This window comes from Echiichthys vipera (genome assembly GCF_963691815.1).
Source record: "Echiichthys vipera genome assembly, chromosome: X".
In the NCBI taxonomy this organism is placed as follows: Eukaryota; Metazoa; Chordata; class Actinopteri; order Perciformes; family Trachinidae; genus Echiichthys; species Echiichthys vipera.
In genome coordinates, this window is record NC_139825.1 from 19,332,053 (window position 1) to 19,351,171 (window position 19,119).

Sequence of the window (19,119 nt, forward strand, 5' to 3'; positions counted from 1 at the left end):
CAAGCAAACATATCCAGATTTATCGCTAAAATCTTTTAATGGTTAGTTGCAGTCCCAGACCGTAATACATAAAGTATGTGCCATTTACAAAGTCTTACTGTATTTATTCCTCATAGTTCTGGATTTTTAAAACTTGAGACTTGAATCATCTTGCAGTCACATCTTATTTTTTGTTATTTATGCTCAACTTCAGTCTCAAGTGTACAGTTCTGCCATGAAATGAACAATCCTTGACCCCACATATCAAGCTGGTGACGTCAAAGTTGCATCAAACGTCTCTTCCCCATGGCCTTATTCATCCAGCGTCCTTCACCTGTCACCACACAGAGCGAGTTTCAAACTGATAACAGGTGTGTGAGTGTCTGTGTGACGCAGATATACAAGAATGTGAGAGGAAAGTGCTCCCTTGTGTGGTTCTTGTAAACACATCCTTAAAGAGTCAGTTACACAATTCTGGCCAAGCAAAGAAAAAGCCCTGCTGGTCTGGGTTTGTTTGGGAGGACTACCCTCTAGTGGTGAAGGAGCCATCCTGCCCGGGCAGCATGGATTATGGGAGATTGTAGCACAAGCACAGTACACATTATCTACACTTTTCACAAGCCAGTGCAGAACAAATGGCACAAATATATCCATAAGACTACAACAGACACACTTAACAACGTATTTCTTTATTATACCATGGTACAATCTAGCATACAGATTAAATACAGTATGCATCAATCCCTTGCTTGAGTTTCACCATTTATTTGTCCTGCCTAGCCCATCCTTTGTCATTTGCAGCCTTTTCCACACCTTTGTGTTGAATGTAAAAGTACTGTCACATACGATAGAACAATGTGGTACAATTTTGTTACAATCTAAAATAAATAAATCACTTTAAATCAAACTAATATAGCAGGAATAGCATTGTATGGGATTGGTGTTTGCATTCAAAACTCTGATGGAAATTAAATTTTAAAAAGGCCAGCCAAAATGTCAGTGGCCAGCGCAAGCAGAAGACAAAAATTAAGGCAAATAAAGACTAACATAAGTGAATATTAGCACAATGCCTTACTTGTAAGTTTTGACCTCCCGCTTGTTGGGCAACATGCAGTACATAATGAGCAAAACAGATAAACACACCTTGTCCCCACAAAACATCAAACAACAAATCTCACCACATGTCTGTATTTAACTAATGTTAGGTGAAACAGCTGCACAGGACAAGGCTGAGAACGGCAAAAGGCAGATCTGTACATGGCTCCTGAAAGAAGAGAAAGGAAGATGTACTTTGTCCTTCACATCTCTGACACGGTCCATAAAGTCGGGCGCAGTTGCAATTGCTTTATGTGTGGTATTTTGCATCTCCATTTCTTCTTTGTAACTTCAGCAAGGAATTCAAAAAAAAGGCCTAGTGGATGAGTAGTGGGGGAGTACTCTCACTGGTATTGTCTGTAGTCTCCAAAGGAAGGGGATGGCATGGGAGCAGGGGCGGGTTCCTCTGCGAACTGGGGCCCTGGAGAGAAAGAAAGAGAAAACTTCAGGGGTCTATGAGCTGGTAGCAGTTAACTAAGTGGGCAATACCCCAGACCTAGCCTGGGGTCCCGGATGTACACAGTGAGTAAAAAGCTGAGATCCGTTGTGTGATGTCAGGTCCCTTTCGCTATGTCGGCTATCTGTTTTGCATGGGCACCGTTGCTGAATTTTGGGCTAAGCGGATTAAAGGTGTTTTTTTCCCCTGTAAAGTGTTAACTCGTACAGTCAGACCATACTCCAGCATGGAGGTCTAACGTCTACGTCATGGTATCTGACGTTCTACACACCATCTAGTGACGTGTATACTTGTAATTTCTGGTGTATGCGCTAGGTTTTTCCACCAAAAAAGTGTATATATGTGATCACTGAATATTTGGATGAAAATTGGACCACTTGCTGGAAGTCATTCACTGTTTGTCAAAGTCAATTTGTTTAGGCATCATTTACAATCTTTGGTGGCTAATGTTCTTGCATAGCTTGACTAGCTATTGCACTCCACCCTACAAACTGCATGTGCAGTCTTAAGTACGTCATTATTGTTTACAAACTGTCAAATTATGTTCTGTGGGAAAGGAAACATCTATGTCACAATGTTCAATAAGAAAATCCACTGTTTAAACAGAAAATACATGGTGGTCATGCTATAGATATCATATAGCTTACCTGTATTACACTTATATCCCATGTTATATTGTGCATTAGGATTGGAAGCACTTTTGTGTAAATCCTGCTAGCAGGTGGAGCGTTGACTAATGTGTCGAGGCAACCAGAGGTAAAATAGCTTTGTGCCCAGTGCTATGTCTTTGCCACAGCAGAAGTAATCGTCCACAACTCCGGAGGCAGTTATACCTGGCTGACTTACTGAGGTCTGATCTTAGGGGTTAAATTGCTGGTGTGTAGTAGGTAGCTTTATAACATTCAAAATCATCAGACTGTGTTCTCCATCTATGCAATACCCTTTACGTCTCTGTCCATCATTCAATGACACAAACGTCCATGAACAGACAAATTACTCACCAGTTGGGAACTGTGAAGAGGCAAACCTAGTAAGCAAGATTCCAGCACCTTCTATCAATGCCAGCAGGATGCCTCCCATGGCTGCAGAGCCTACCATGGCTACTGGTCCATCTACAGAGGAACAGGGAACGTTAATATATTAAACTCAGCCAGTACATTAGTCTCCACATTTCACATAAGAAGTAGATGTAACAGGGATAACTGTAAAATGGACAGTGTAAAAGGTCTGCTTTTAAACTCTGTGTTTAGTGTATAGCAGCAACATCACTGTTTGCCAATACTGCAAGTTTCTTTGAAGCTTACTCACTTCTTGCAGCGAGGATAGCTCCTGTCATGGCCCCACTTGTGATTGAGTTCCAGGGATCCTCCTTCCCCCTTACTTTTACTAAACCACAGTCAATCATGGAGAAGAGGCCTCCCCATACTGCAAAGCTTCCTGTAACCCAAAAAAGATTCACACAAGTTCAAGAAGAAACAGGAGAAGTTTCACACTGTGTCCGGCTTATTTTTCCGTTACTGTTATATTAGACTGAGAATGTATTTCTTTAGTCTCAAATACTAAGTACAAACTGCAAGTTGGGCTGAAACAATTATGTAAAATTACTAAATTACAAAAAATCCTTGAGTCAAAAACACTGCCCCGAGTATTCATTTAATTCCTATCTTTCGCGTTATTCGGCCTGCTCAGTGCAAGGATCATTGTGCCATCCGGACCGTTTTTGTGGATGCACACCACTACATCCGGATTTCAGTTAGCGCGATGGCGGAGGGTGAAGAAATGGCCCAGGAAGCAAACAATGTCCAATGTTTGGGATCATTTCACACTTAAAAAAGAAGCCAACAAGGTTCATTGTGTCCACTGCAAACTAGAACTGGCATACCAAAATAGCAGGATATCGACGATTTAGCGCCTGAGCCGAAAGCATCATATTGTTAACGCCCCTTCACAGAGCGCCGCTGATTAGGTTTAACGAGTGACCCTGTTAACTGGCAAGTGCGTCTACGGTTGCCGTAGTGACTGCAGATGTTAAAAACAGGAAGAGAACGTTACCTACCTGATCAGTCTTTATAATTTTATTTGAGGAAAGGTGACAGTCACGCTTTGTACGTTGCTTGTTGTTGTTACAGTTAACAAGAGAGCGAGTTGCTCTTCCTAATAATATCTATCTCTAATTAATCTTCTAAATAAATATATTGCTCAGTGAAACCGGTTTGAGTAAACACGTGTGTAACATAGAATTTTATGCTATGCTTTTATGCTATGCTTATACCACTTTAAATTGTTTGAATAGTAAATTTATGCATGGTAAATTGTGAGTATTGTCTACAAAACAAACACCTCGTCTCCCTCACTCTCCCTCATGCACGCGTTCACACCACCACTGTTGGTTATATAAAATTATTATATATATCTTTTTTTGCAGATTGTTTTTATACAATTAATCGATTAATCAATGGAATACTCGGCAGAATACTCGATTACAAAAATATCCGATAGCTGCAGCCCTAACGCCAGGCTTGAACTGTGATCAACATCATACCAAGCTAACTACAGCCCTTGTTCTTTGCAAAGGGAAAAAAGAGTGACATTTCCAGACAACAAAGTGAGAGTATTTTCACATTAAAAATAAGCATCTTATTTTTACCTCCAAGCTGTGGGGCTCTGGTCTTGATGGCAGTCAAGCTACCTCTCATTCTGTGGTTCATGCCCTACGAGAGCAACAGCAAAACACAGATCAATTTAAATTCCTTGTAAATTCATGACATCTAACTTCTTGATGATTGCCAAAAATACAGATGAGGATTGACATTCAAAAATCATGTTCCCTTGTAGTGTCAGAGAGAGGATATCACTCTGTTTAGAAATATGTACTACACCAAAAAACATATTTTAAATACGTACTGTATATTCTAATTACATCTGTGTTAATACAAACACTGACTACTGTGATTGCTGTAACATAATGCTACGCATAGGCTTTTGGAGGGTACGCCTGTGGTTGAGTGATTATAACATACACAGAAAACCTGAAGTCTATTAAAATCACAGGTGGAAGCAATTTGTTTTTAGGCTTGTGTTTATATTATTCTAAATTATGCTATTTAACCTATTCCCAAGATGGCAGATATATTCCTATGTGTGCTACCTGATTAGACCCTCATCAAAAATACATTTTACATAATACAATTCATCTGTTTCTTGTGTGATTTCTTCTAGCTCAACATTAAGCCTTTTAGCATTAAGTGCACTCTTGTTTTTCGTTCGGAACTTGTTAATAGTACAAATCCTACTATATTGTGTTGTACAACATCTCTATAGAGAGTTTACAGTGTCATTACTGTAACATCAGTCTCGTGATGTATGAAGTTTGGTCTGCATAAGAATGTCATAAATGATGTATTTGATTGAGACAATACAGCAAGGATCCATGTTAAGATGTTACATGACAGAACTTACAGAGGGTGCATTTCTGAAGCCTTTTACTGCCTGAAATATTCCCCCTCCAATAGCTCCCATGGTGAAGGCTCCCCCACAGTCGTCCACAATCCTCCAGGGACTAAAAGCATAAGACAGACATAAGTGAAGGTCACGTTCATACAAGTACATGGTGTGAAGTTGCAATTACATGGGCCAATATAATTAGCTCATTGATCTCTGATTGCAGATTCAGTTTTTATGTTCCCAATTCGTATAGATTGGGAGGGTAATTGTTGAAAAACAAGCACTCTTATTATTAATATGGTTATAAAATAAAGTAAATCTAAATGGGTTAAATTCTTTTACAGTTTACTTTTAGTGTTTAATTTGGACAATGCAATTTCTATATACAATATGATCATATTACAATTAATTTGGAAGTCAAGAAAAACACATGTTATCACCCAACAATACAATTCACATTACAGGACTACTCACCTCTGGGCAAAAGTTTCTACAGTAGATGTTTATCTGATAGTGCTGTAACTAAATTTAATTTTATGCCTTATCCTAATATTCAAGATTCCTGTACTAACGTTTGTTTCTCTGAAAATTTTCTGAAATTGATCACCTTGTTGAAAGTGTTGCAGGCTCACTACGAACAACACTCGACTCTGTTGCTCCGTTAAAAAACAAGATAATGAAACAGAGGAAGTTAGCCCCATGGTACAACTCACAAACTTTTGAATTAAAACAAAGATTGCGAAAATTGGAAAGTAAGTGGCGTTCTACTAAATTGGAGGAATCTCGCTCGGTTTGGCAAGAAAGTCTTAAAACATATAGGAAGGCCTATTACTCGTCTTTAATAGAGGAGAATAAGAACAATCCTAGATTTCTTTTCAGCACTGTAGCCAGGCTGACAGAGAGCCACAGCTCTACTGAGCCATGTATTCCTATAACCCTCAGTAGTAACGACTTCATGACCTTCTTCAATGACAAAATTATAACTATTAGACACTATTCACCATCGCATCCTGCTACAGAGACTGGAGCATCTAACTAGCATTAAGGGAACCGCATTAAGCTGGTTTAAGTCGTATTTATCAAATATAGATCTCAGTTTGTACATGTTAACGACAAATCCTCCATTCACACTTAAGTTAGTCACAGAGTCCCACAGAGTTCTGTTCTTGGACCGATTCTATTCACCTTATATATGCTTCCCTTAGGAAATATTATAAGGAAGCACTCCATACACTTTCATTGTTATGCTGATGATACCCAATTATATTTGTCGATCAAACCAGAAGAAACCGATCAGTTGGATAAACTTCAAATGTACATTAATGAAATAAAAAGCTGGATGAGCTGCAATTTTCTGATGTTAAACTCAGATAAAACTGAAGTTATTGTAAATGGCCCCAAAGGCCTCCGAAACTCAATAGCTAAAGATATTGTTACTCTGGATGATGTTGTGTTGTCCTCCAGCACCACAATAAGGAATCTGGGTGTTATTTTTTATCAGGATATGTCCTTTGATTCTCACATAAAACTAACGACAAGGAATGCATATTTTACCCTGCGTAATATTGCGAAAATTGGGAACATTGTGTCTCAGAAAGTTGCAGAGAAACTAGTCCATGCATTTGTTACTTCTAGACTGGACTACTGCAACTCCTTATTATCAGGCTGCTCCATTAAGTCTGTTAAGAGTCTCCAGTTGGTCCAAAATGCTGCAGCTCGTGTACTTACTAAAACAAATCAAAGAGAACATATTTCTCCTGTTTTAGCTTCTTTGCACTGGCTACTTGTTAAATATAGAAAATAATTTAAAATCCTTCTCCTTACCTACAAAGCTGTTATTGGTCAGGCTCCATCGTATCTTAAAGAGCTCATAGTACCGTATTACCCGACTAGATCGCAGCGCTCTGAGAATGCAGGGTTACTTGTCGTTCCTAGAGTCTCCAAAAGTAGAATGGGAGGCAGAGCCTTCAGCTACCAAGCTCCTCTGCTCTGGAACCGACTCCCAAGTGTTATACGGGAGGCAGACACTGTCCCTATAATTAAGAGTAAACTTAAAACTTTCCTTTTTGATAAAGCTTACGAGCCCTTAGCAATGTTGTTAGTTTTAAGCTAATTTTGTTCTGCTTAATGATGCTGCTATAGGCCTAGTCTGCCGGGGGATAATACTTTTCCAGATACTCTGAGCTTCTCTCCTCTCTGTCTGTATCATTCATGTCTCATCAATAAATGTTACTAATTGAACTCCTTCCCCTGAGTTGTTTTTACTTTGTCGTCTCGCAGGTCTCTGCTGATCGTGGTGGTGCTTTCTGCCGTGGTCCTGCATGACGCTTCCTGCTGCTATTATAATCTATCCAAGATACAAACTCACCGGCCACTTTATTAGGTACACCTGTCCAACTGCTCGTAGAAATGAAATTTCTAATCAGCAACTCAGTGCATTTAGGCATGTTGACATGGGGGAGAGGATGTGCTGCAGTTGAAACCGAGCATCAGAATGGGGAAGAAGTGACTTTGAACGTGACATGGTTGTTGGTGCCAGACGGCTGGTCTGAGTATTTCAGAAACTGTTGATCTACTGGGATTTTAACACACAACCATCTCTAGGGTTTACAGAGAATGATCCAAAAAAGAGAAAAGATCCAGTGAGCGGCAGTTCTGTGGGCGCAAATCTCGTGTTGATGCCAGAGGTCAGAGGAGAATGGCCAGACTGATTACGGTCTGATAGAAAGGCAACAGTAACTCAAATAACCACTTGTTGCAACCGAGGTATGCAGATGAGCATCTCTACGCACAACACGTCAGACCTTCAGGCGGATGGGCTACAGCAGCAGAAGACCACATCGGTGCAACTTCTGTCAGCTAAGAACAGGAAACTGAGGCTAAAATTTGCACAGGCTCACCAAAACTGGACAACAGAAGACTGGGAAAATGTTGCCTTGTATCAACGGTTCAGGCTGGTGCTGGTGGTGTAATGGTGTGGGGGATATTTTCTTGGCAACTTTTGGCCCATTAGTACCAACTGAGTATTGTGTCAACGCTACAGTCTACCAGAGTATTGTTGCTGACCATGTCCATCCCTTTATGACCAGTGTACCCATCTTCTGGTGGCTACTTCCAACAGGATAAGGCGCCATGTCATAAAGCGCAAATCATCTTAGACTGGTTTCTTGAACATGACAATGAGTTCACTGTAATCAAATGGCCACCACAGTCACCAGATCCCAATCCAATAGAGTACCTTTGGGATGTGGTGGAACGGGAGGAATGGATGTGCAGCTGACAAATCTGCAGCAACTGCGTGATGCTATCATGTCAATATGGACCAAACTCTCTGAGGAATGTTTCCAGTACCTTGTTGAATCTATGCCACGAAGGATTAAAGCAGTTCTGAAGGCCAAAGGGGGTCCTTTCCTTTAAATTCTTAAGCAGAACTGGTAAATCTTAATGTAAGCATCATTAGATTAATCTCTCTGACCTTAAATATGCTGTCAACAACACAGAGAACATACTTTACAATACAATAATTAATGAATATTACAATTAAAAAGCAAAACAAATTCTAAGGCTAAACAGTAAACACTAGAAAATATATTAGCTTCACCCAACAGCGACACTATTGCTTTCAGTTAATGCGTTTCCATATGAATTGGACATGTTTCCAGGCACCCATCTGCAGCTGTTGTGCAATCCTGCCCCCCAACAGGTAACGATAGAACACAGGTGGCTAACTGAGCTAGCTCCCCAATACGCTAAAGCAACATCCTTAACTGATACTGAATATATACAATCATCACAGTGTCACTTGACTGTCACTGCAGTCAATGTATCGACCGTGTACACTCAGTCAATAACTGGCGTCAATAAAGTAAATGTAATGACATGTGGGCGAGTAAACTGACAAGGTCACTAACAACGTGATTTAGCAACGACGGTCTGATGCTAGCACCAAAGCCCATACTGTTCTATGTACAGTTAGCATCTGTGCTAACGCTAGATAACGAGCCGGATTTGAGATGTTTTAGGGTTATGCCACATGCTGTACCATCAAAATAAGTACACGCATTTGAAGTGGTAGTTGCTTGAAAAGGTGTAAAAACTATATTTTATCTGGTTATAAAGACTCACCATGGTTCTCTGGCGTACTCCTCCATCTTGTTCTTTTGGTGTTCCCTGTGACGTCACAGTGACGCTTATCAAACATGTGACGTGACGACGCAACGTGATCGCTCAAAGGAGGAGTCCACGTGTTTACAGGCAAAGCGCCACCTTCATGCAAAATAGTTTGGCTTGAGGGAGTTAAAAAAACGCCTCTGGTAATATGTTACATTGTGGGAACAGGTTATTATTATCTGGTAGGAAAATCAACATTGTAGCTTGATGTTTTGTCATCATGTGAGTTTGGATTGGAAAGGGAAACACGTTTTTTGGGACTTCAGGGACCCCATAGTCACCTGTTGTTTATTTTTTCTTTTCAGTAGTTCTCTATTGACAGTTGATCCTGGGGATGCAATCAAAGTAGACAAACGTTCAGTATTGGGGAAGAAAAAGGCACGTTTCGCAGCAATGCAGTTAAACAAGCCATTGTACAATGTCTCCTGTTATTGTAGATTTATAAGTAGCACCTTTGAAGGAGAATTTCAAAAGGAGGAAAAACATAGGAGGGGAATAAAAAAGACAGCTTGTCAATCCGATTAAATATATATATATATATATATAGAGAGAGAGAGAAAGAGAGAGACAGATGTACAAAATATTTACTGTTCTCTAATTTTGCTCACTGCTTCTTTCACAAAATAATGGTCAGAATAAATTAAATATTTATTAGTTGTTCTCTAATTCTGATCTCTACTGCCCATATAACTTTCCATCCCGCCACATGATTCCCAACACACTACAACTACTACAGACTACTTTCAAACAAGACTACACCAACTTAGGAGACCGGAAGTGTATACATACCATTTCATTCCACAGTGCGGCTTGAAATGCCTCTTCTTTAGTATAGAGAATATTTGCTTGCATACAATGCCAAACAACGTATTGTTTTACTGCACTGTATCAAGTCAAATTCCTGTGAATAGTGATCACAAGTGATTATGATATTCCATGAAAGGGGGTTCAATAGAGGTCCACCATATCTCTTTCGCCCCTGGGCCCCCGAGCAGGTTATTTCGGCTATACTACAGAGAGTAAGGAACCTTAATATAATACAACTTGAAGACTAAACTAAACTACGGTATACACGATGTATATATGTCCACTGAGCTACTTTCTGCATACAAATGATCACCAAGTTCTCCCTAGATCAACTTTGTTGGTGCTGAACAACGATAATCACAACATTTTCATTCCTTCCCCTGTTTTTCCTCCATCTAAGATCAGTGCGGCTGGTCAGGGGAGCAGCTCCAGCCGAGAGACAGACCGCTGGCCTGCAGCCCATTATTAGGAATGAGAAAGGAATGAATTGCAGAGCAAAGCTTTCACTGAGAAATGCCCAAATATAGGCATTTCAAGGACGCAGAGACCGAGGCAGGGCAATAGAGACACAAACTGGCCTGCTGCTGCTGTTCTTAGGATGATGACTTCCTCGCCAGCTGGAGGGTAGAGACGACACAGCTCCTGCTGGTTCCCTGCAGCTTTGTAATGAAATGTTTGTAATTTATGATTGCAGAAGCACATGCAGACATTTAAATGAGTGCATGATGATGGAGAGGATCTTCAAATTAACTTCAGTAACTCAGTTGTTAGGATTCCCATGCAGTATTACAAGAGTCCTTTAAATCTATTATTTATGCTGCAGGTAAGTTGTTAGCTATGGGTACAGATCTACTGTATATATGGCTGTGTATATACTCTGCATATCTCAGCAACAGCTAGATCTGAAGTGAAATGTACACAGTAAAAATGGAAATACTTGAGTATATCATTAACAGTGAACGATTTCCTATAGTCCAGAAATGACAGCTCTCTCTCTCTCTCTCTCTCTCTCTCTCTCTCTCTCTCTCTATATATATATATATATATATATATATATATATATATATATATATATATATATATACACACATATATATATGTATGTATATATGTGTGTATATATATATATATGTATGTGTATATATATGTGTGTGTGTATGTATATATATATATATATATACATATATATATATATATATATATGTAAATATATATACATACATACATTCATACACACACACACACACATACATACACACACACACACACACCTTGATTTATACTAATTGTATACTCTGAAAAATATTGCACTAAATGCAACTAAATCTGGCCGGCGGTGTAATTATATTTGGCCCGCAAGATCATATCAAGGTTCTATGAGAGCTGGCCCGCGAGTATAAAGCACATACACTCTTCTGTTGACAAGCATGAGCATCCATGCTACCAGTCTCTTCAGACAAACTTAATCCTACCCTCCCCAAAAACAGCCAAATGAAAGATGGAAAACAGGAGCTTTCAACACAGGTGGGAGGCAGATTATCTGTTTATGAAGGTAAAGACCTGTGTGTCTCGTCCGCAGAGCCACCGTGGCTGTAACAAAAGAACGGAACATAAGAAACACCACGACAAGTTCAAGGACCTGCACTGAAAAGGTTCAACGTTACATATCTGGAGAGAAGGGAAAACATGCACATTTGCAGTCTTTTTTTTTTGTAAATATTGAGTTTGGCCCGCAACTTTGTCCCAGTTTTTAAATTTGGCCCATAAATTGGAGTTTGACACCCCTGCTCTACAGCATACAGTATATTCTCCATATCAGCCAGGCATTACATCTGTGACTTGTCATTGCAAGATTTTCTGTCATACCAGAATCTTTTATTGAAGACATACAGGCTCTGTAAGAAAGATGTGTAATCAGATATGACAGAGATAATCATTCATTACACAGTGCACATATAAGTGGCACTCTTTTTTTCATCACATTACATTCCTTTAGAAATGACATTCACTTAAAGAGTTTTGTATACATCAACAGGAGGATTGATATAAAACAGTAATGGTTTTAAATATCTCCTCTCTAAGGTTAAGACACGTGGATGTAATACATTATAAGTTATGTAAGGTATTCAAACACACCCAGGCTAGAATGGTTCTGTACAAAATATAACATCAGATACTGAAGGACAGCCATTTGCACTTCCTGACAAAAATGCATTATGTAATTATTTTCGTGCTGAAACTCTTTAGTCATGCACCAGGATTCCACTTTCCAATCCATTAAACCCTGCCTGAGATGTCTTGAGATTTGGCAATGACACACACAATGAAAGACCACCACGACATTTAATCTATTTTTTCTTACCCAGATTTTCTTAAGTCAGGCCGCCATGTTTGCCAATTCCCTGATATTTTCACCATTTCAGAATTCGAAGTTTGAACAGATTCAAAACTTACAAGTATGGTGGATTCCGTTTCCACAAAAAGAAATAAATGTCCATTTAAAATGAATGTCCACTATATCACTGATAAACTTTTTGTATATTAGAATTTTATAGTTGAATCTCTTAATAAGCTCATCACACACTCCCACCACGCTCACATTCAGATGCATACACAAGCCAACATGTTATATGATCGGCTTCATATTATCTAGTGCAAATAACCAGCAAAGCGTCAATATGTACTGAAGACACACAACCCAAAACTTGTGGCATTCTGCGGTCGGCTAATAGAGAGCATTGCATCACTCATTCTCCACAGAGTCATTTTGGTCCAGTGTTTCAGGGGAGAACTCATAGTGAGGGCTAGTCATCCAACTGATGGGCATCTCATGTTTCACTTTCTCCATCCGTCCCGCAGTGCAGTTCTTCGATTGCATCCAGGGAGTGTAGAGTTTATCTCCTTAAATGTCTCTTCTCCCTCTCTTTCCTTTTTTCACTTCATCTTCCAACAGGAAACATTACTGCAGCCACTTTGGCACCGGCACCTGTGGGAAAAATAAAATGTAAGTATGTGGGGATAAATCATGGCAGGAGTGACGTATCGTCATAAAACGATTTTTATGATATCTTATGAAAGGTTATGCACTTTTTTTCACGTGTTATCCTACAAATGTCCAGCAACACAAGCAATCAGTGACTCTGTGCAAGCCCTACTAACTACTTGGTTATGTGACGGCAAAGAACGTGGTTTGGGTTAAAATAAGTATGTGTGTTACGTAACTTACGTATGTGGCGTAAGTAAAGTTGGTAAGTGACATAACAAAAATAAGTAAGGAGAAGTAAATGTTGACTGTTGCTTTCACATGGGACTTAATGGCTCTTTATACTTCCTCCTTCGAGGTAGCCCTGCACAATTGGGCTTAAGATTACGTGGGTTATATACAAATTAAAAAGTCTATATGTTTTCGTAGGTTGTAAGTACAAACAGTGAATGAAAGCAGCCTAAACCTTTCAATGAACCCATAAACCCATCTTGCGTACCTTCTTGAGTGTTTTCTTATCGCTTCCTCTGATTGAGGCGAGCAGTTGGTCCCTTGAGTTCTTACAACCACCTGGGCTTTTTCCATCCAGCTTCCTCTGCGACACCGGGGTCAGAGAGTTCCTCAGGGCGTCTACATCCAGCATAGGGGGTGGAGGAGGCGGAGGTCCACCCCCAGGAGGAGGTGGCGGAGGTGGTGGAGCCAGACTTCCAGCTCCTCTTTTAGGAGTCAGCTTTGGTGATGGCATTGGTGATGGCATTGGTGACGGTACAGGAGAAGGTTTGGGTGAGCTTCTCAGAGATCCTCCACCACCCACCTTGGGTACCTCCAGTGTCCCCTTTTTCTCCCCGTTGGCTTGGGCCTGCTTCTGCTCCTGAAGGCGCTTCTGCCTCTGTCTGTCCATGTTGCGACTCAGTATGTTTGTCGTAGTCATTCTGGGTCCGGCTAACTCAAAGTGGTAGCCCAGTTTGAGCAGGGTCGTGTTTTCTTTCAGGATCTTGGTCATCTCCATCTCGGTCTTTCCGCCACAGATGTGACGCTGGTTTTGAAAGCGAAGCTCAGTCAGTGTGGAGTTGTGTGGCAGCGCCTGGATCAGAGACAGGATGCCCTTGCCAGTGAGATGGTTCGAGTCCACGTTGATGCTGGTGATAGTCTTGTTGTTGCGAAGTGTGCCCGCAATGGCATAAGCCACATGGTCGTCTGCACGGCAGTTAGCCAAAGCAAACTTCTTAACGTTGGTGTTCTTGCGCAAAGCCTCTGCAAACTCGATGAGCGTTTTCGTCTTGATGACCTCTGAGTTGTTGACGTTGAGCTCAGTGAGGCAGGGGTCGTTGCTTCGAACCTGCTCCATCAGCTCATCGAACATGCTCGAGTCTTCATCCTCCTCCTCTTCCTTTTTCACCTTGCTGTTTGGGGTGTCTATGGCCACACAGTTGCCAAGTTTCTCAGTTTCCTCAGCTTTTTTAACTTTTCCTTTACTATCCTCCTTTTCCTTTTTCTCCTCTACTTTCTTCTCTGTGCTAATCTTTTTCTCCTTCTCTTTCACATGGTCACTGTGGTTAACCAGCTCTTCTCTGTCCGTTCTTTTCTCTGCCTTGTCATGTTTCACCTGCACCTCGCCCCTCTCTGATGGTTGTTTCTCAAGTTTGACATCAGGCTTGTTTTTATCTTCAGCTTTTCTCTCTTCTGCTTTAGTCTTCTTCTCTTCGGATTTACTCTCCAGAGCCAGGCTTTCTTGTGCCTTGCTCTGCTTCTCTAACATTTTAGAGACAAGTCCTTGTGTCTTGAAACTCTCAGATTTCCTCTCCTTTTCCTTGCTCACATCCTTTTCTTGTTTTTCTCGTAGCTTTGAGATAATGTCTTTGGTTTTGCTCTCATCTCTTCTCCTGCAGTCTTCTTTCCTATCTTTGCTGTCATTCTTTTTTTCCTGCAACTTAGAGATCATATCCTTTGTTTTGCTACCTGTGCTCTCTCTGTTTTCTCTTTTGTCTCTTATTTTATTGTCCTCATGTTTCTCTTTGGTTTCCTCTTTGACGTCGCTCTCTCTGCTTTCCTGCTTCCTGTATCTACCCGAAAGCCGACTTCGCTCCTCTTTCGAACTTTCTGTTCCTTTGCTGTTTCTGTCTTCCACCTTAATATCTTTTTCATTCAAGACACTAGCTTGTCTTCGTAGCCCTACTGTCACATCGTCGTTCCCCTCCTGGCTCAGGCCCATCTTCCTCAGATATTCCTGCTTCCGGCTCTCCTTCTTTGTCTCACCCTGAAGGAGGACAAACATGAAGAGTGTGATGTTGAAAGTTATATTAGTGTTATGTCAGAGTAAAGCAGGTAAATATATGCCAAAACCAAACAGTTAAAGGGTTCAATCAAAAGAGTGTGGCAAAATTTAAAACAAATCACAGCCAATACAGAATCAGGCTGTCATTTTGCAGAATTTAAAGGTCCTATATTGGAAGAAGTGAGGTTTCCATGTTTTGTTTTTTATTATAAAGCAGGTGCACACAGCCTGTATTCAGGCCAGGACTTCTGTAAGGTTCTGATGTTACAACTATACTATATTACGATTGAAAGGGACACTACAGTGCTGTTATCAAGAGCCCAAATGCGGAAGACCTGGAAACGCTGACCAATCAGAGCAGGCTGGGGTTTTTTATCGGGAGGGGGTTTAAAGAGGCAGACGCTAAAACAAAGATTGACAGTATAAGAAAAAGAATGTACTTTGTGAATATTAAAGCATGTCAACATGGTTTAGTAGAAACCCAATATACAAGTATGAACCTGAAAATGAGCAATATGTGGGACCTTTACAGACGCCTCTTAAGTGTCAATTAAAAATATTAATTGGCTAGATCGAACAAAAATAGTTTTTATAGACAGTATATAATGCATGACATGAATTGTATGATGTAATACCTAATACCCATGAAAACACCGTATTCCTTTACTGTCAACCAGCTCCTCATCCATCTGCTCACAACACACACACACACACACACACACACACACACACACACACACACACACACACACACACACACACACACACACACACACACACACACACACACACACACACACACACACACATACTCCATGACACAATATGGCATGTGTGTTTACAGTCAGCAAAAGGACAAGATGGAGATGGATGGACATTTTTGTTTTTAAATAGTGCATGGATACATTTGTGGGCGAGTAACTTGCAAAGTGTTTGATTTGTGAGTCTCCATCTGTTTTGCCGTGTGAGGCTGTGGCCTTGGCAGATGTATCCTTAAAAGGCAGTGAGCGTAGGAGCAATCAACCAAGGAATTCCATCAGGCCTGGATTAAGAAGCTCCACCGGGCCTCTGCTCCATCGACTGAAGTGCCTCTCCTTTAAACACACAAACTGCATGAAACCTGGCTCCCTGACACTTAAATAAGGAACATTTCTTTATAGCATGTCACAGGACTTATGCTGTTTCTCCACTTCTGAGAAGATGATTAAGAATGGGAAATTCAACAAGCCTCAGAGGGGGAAAAAATATTTTTCCTGGCACAGAAGCCAACTACACTATTTATGAGCTGATGGACTCAGGGTGCACAGGGTCCAGATGGCGCTTTGCTTCAAGCAAAATGAAAGATAGCACATGAAAGCTATCATTAGAATACTTCAGGGACAGTAATCAGTAATCGGTCATAAGTGTATACACTGCCCTTTGATATGATAAACTCATCTAAAGTCACCCATCTGCTAGTCATTTTTTATTAAAAACGGCTCAAATACAAACATCTTAAGACAGTAATGGGTCATAAGTCAAATTCAACACAACTTGCCACCAGATAAAGATTCAAATGAAGCATTCACAAACCTCAAGTGACTGTTCCCTCTCACTGAGCCTCCCTTTACGGTCAATCTCCCGTCTGCTGTCCAGTTTAGCGTCTCGGACATTGTTGCCCATAGCCTGGCTCTCCCCTTGGACGATGTTCTTCCCATCCTCTGGCTTGACGTCTGGCAACATGTCCTTCCCCAGCTCCTCCATCTCCTCAGGGGAGAGGGTGGACAGCAGGGTGTCCAGGTCTGGGTCCTCACTGACCTGGCGGCCCATACAGGTCAAGGGTTTCACCTTACTCCTGGACATGGTTGACAAAAAAAAAATCTGGGGGTAAAAGGCTAAGCCCTTGGAAAAGAACAGAAAAAAAATTCTTTGGAGGTGCTGATGGTATTAGTACATTAAATCCCTTTAAAAAAAATCTTATTATGTATGTGTAATTTCTCTCCTATGGTGAGAAGCTGAGTATTCCCATAGGCCAAAGCTGGTGTCCTGCTGTCCCGTTGCGTTCTGCTCATGGAAAAGCCACCAGAGGCATCAATCCTGGGGCAAAGAGGCTGGACTCTCAGTCTTGCAACGAGGGGTACCAGTGATGAACTGCAAAAGCCTTGCATCATCAAAGCGGACTATGAGGCTGGGACATTCTTCGAAATCCTGTGAAAGTGCATGTCCATATTTAGTTCAGGGTACACACTCCTTTAAAGGTAATGGGAAGGGCTGAAGTTTATATTGATGCCAGAGCAGAGTTATACAGACTTCCTATTACACATTTTATGTTTATGTCAGTTCCTAATTTTTTTGGTTTAGAGTTTCACATCAATGTTTCCGTTCAGAGCTTAATACAACATAGGGCAATGATTAAGAGGAAAACAGATGCATTATGTGTTGGTCAATAAATATATGCAGTGAAATACAGGTTGCTCTTGGGGCTGTGTCATAGAAAAAAAAATTGTTCTATTCTATTCCTGCGGGCTGTGCTAAAAGGCTGGTGCGCAATTAAGATTAAGGTCCTGCTGTTTATCATCCCAAAGGCAATAAAATGATACATTTTAAAGCAGATTCAAATCATGTTTGATATTAAAAAATAAATGACTACTCGAAAGTATCGAAAAGCTGTTTAAAATGACAGAAAGTCAAGATGATTTGAGAAGAATATTCTGTTAAAGGGACTGAAATAAATAACAAAATCATTTAAATAAAAAATAGAAATATTAGATGAAGTAAGATTGTCAGGATTCCTGTCCTGTCAGGCCCTCTTCCTTTTGTGTGAGTTTGTCTCCCTCTGTCTGTTTTCCCCTGCTTGTGTCTTTCCCTTTGTGTTTGTCTGTTGTTGCTGGTAGGCGTGGTCCCGCCCAGCTGTGGCTCATCAGCTCGTCAGCACTGGAGGGATAAAAAGCAGGATGTGGCTCACATCACAATTTCGTGGTTCGTGTCTCTCTCTTGGTTGGCTACCTAATCTTTATGATCGTGTTCTCTATCTGTGTAGCGCTGTTCTTTGTTAATCGTTTCTTTGTTTCTTTTGTTATAGTTCCCCGAGTTCCTGTTTTCCACCACCCGTTCGTGTTTTGTCTCCTTATCCCCACGTTGGTTTCCCCTTGTCTTCACCCAGATCCTGTACCTGTTTTCCCCGTTCCCTGGTTTATGTTTGTTTCTTGTTTTTTCATTAAATATTTGTTTAAACCTTCCTCGATGTCCTTGTCTGCATTTGGGTCCCGATCCTCGGAATTATTCCCCGCACCGTGAATCCCCGTGAATATTCCTCTGCCCTGCAAACCTTATGTACCTACGCCCTAGAGTTATGATGGAAAGTTGGGTGAGTGCAGTGATTTCCTGTTTCAGTGCTCACTAGTGTTCGGTCAACAGCCCCTCACTTACTCTAACGATAGCTCTAAGATAGCCTATTCGTTAGGTTTGCTTACAGGTAGGGCCCGTGCCTGGGGAGCAGCTTTCTGGCATAACCCTCAGACACAATATGATACCTTTCGGCAATTTTCTAGTGAGATGCTTTCAGTGTTTGATCATCCTGTTTCGAACTGTGATACCAGCAACCAGTTGCTCAACCTGCGCCAGGGCTCCGCCAGTGCAGCGGATTATTCCGTCGACTTTCGTACCCTGGCGGCAGAGTTAAGGTGGGATGAAAGAGCACTACAAAGCATTTTCTTCAAGGGTCTTAATGAGGAGGTAAAGGACTGCTTAGTGGGTAGATCTGAGACCAGTAGCTTCCCGGAGCTCATCGGGTTAGCCATTAAAATAGACAACCGTCTCCGTGAGAGACACCGTGAGTGTTGGCCATTACCTTCCGTATCTCATATCCCACTCGCAGTACCGCTCGACCCCGTTATTAGTCTCCCTCACAACCCAGTTAACTCCAGTGTT

The 19,119-nt window shown here is 41.0% G+C and overlaps 2 protein-coding genes across 2 annotated transcripts; both read right to left on the minus strand.

Moving 5' to 3' along the window:
* Positions 1–693: 693 nt before the first annotated feature.
* On the minus strand, positions 694–9,151 carry timm17a (translocase of inner mitochondrial membrane 17 homolog A (yeast)). The gene is made up of 6 exons (XM_083939023.1): positions 9,101–9,151; positions 4,991–5,090; positions 4,179–4,242; positions 2,840–2,968; positions 2,533–2,643; positions 694–1,495 (listed from the first exon to the last, which is right to left on the minus strand). Exons 1-6 carry the CDS (start codon positions 9,124–9,126, stop codon positions 1,419–1,421), a joined length of 507 nt encoding a protein of 168 aa, XP_083795149.1. The 5' UTR covers positions 9,127–9,151; the 3' UTR covers positions 694–1,418.
* A 2,697-nt stretch (positions 9,152–11,848) lies between these two features.
* Positions 11,849–17,052, minus strand: lmod1b (leiomodin 1b (smooth muscle); the record flags this gene model as incomplete). The annotated part of the gene is made up of 3 exons (XM_083938754.1): positions 11,849–12,938; positions 13,435–15,192; positions 16,783–17,052. The coding sequence occupies 3 exons, from the start codon at positions 17,050–17,052 to the stop codon at positions 12,912–12,914; spliced, it is 2,055 nt and encodes a 684-aa protein (XP_083794880.1). The 3' UTR covers positions 11,849–12,911.
* Between the last annotated feature and the right edge of the window lie 2,067 nt (positions 17,053–19,119).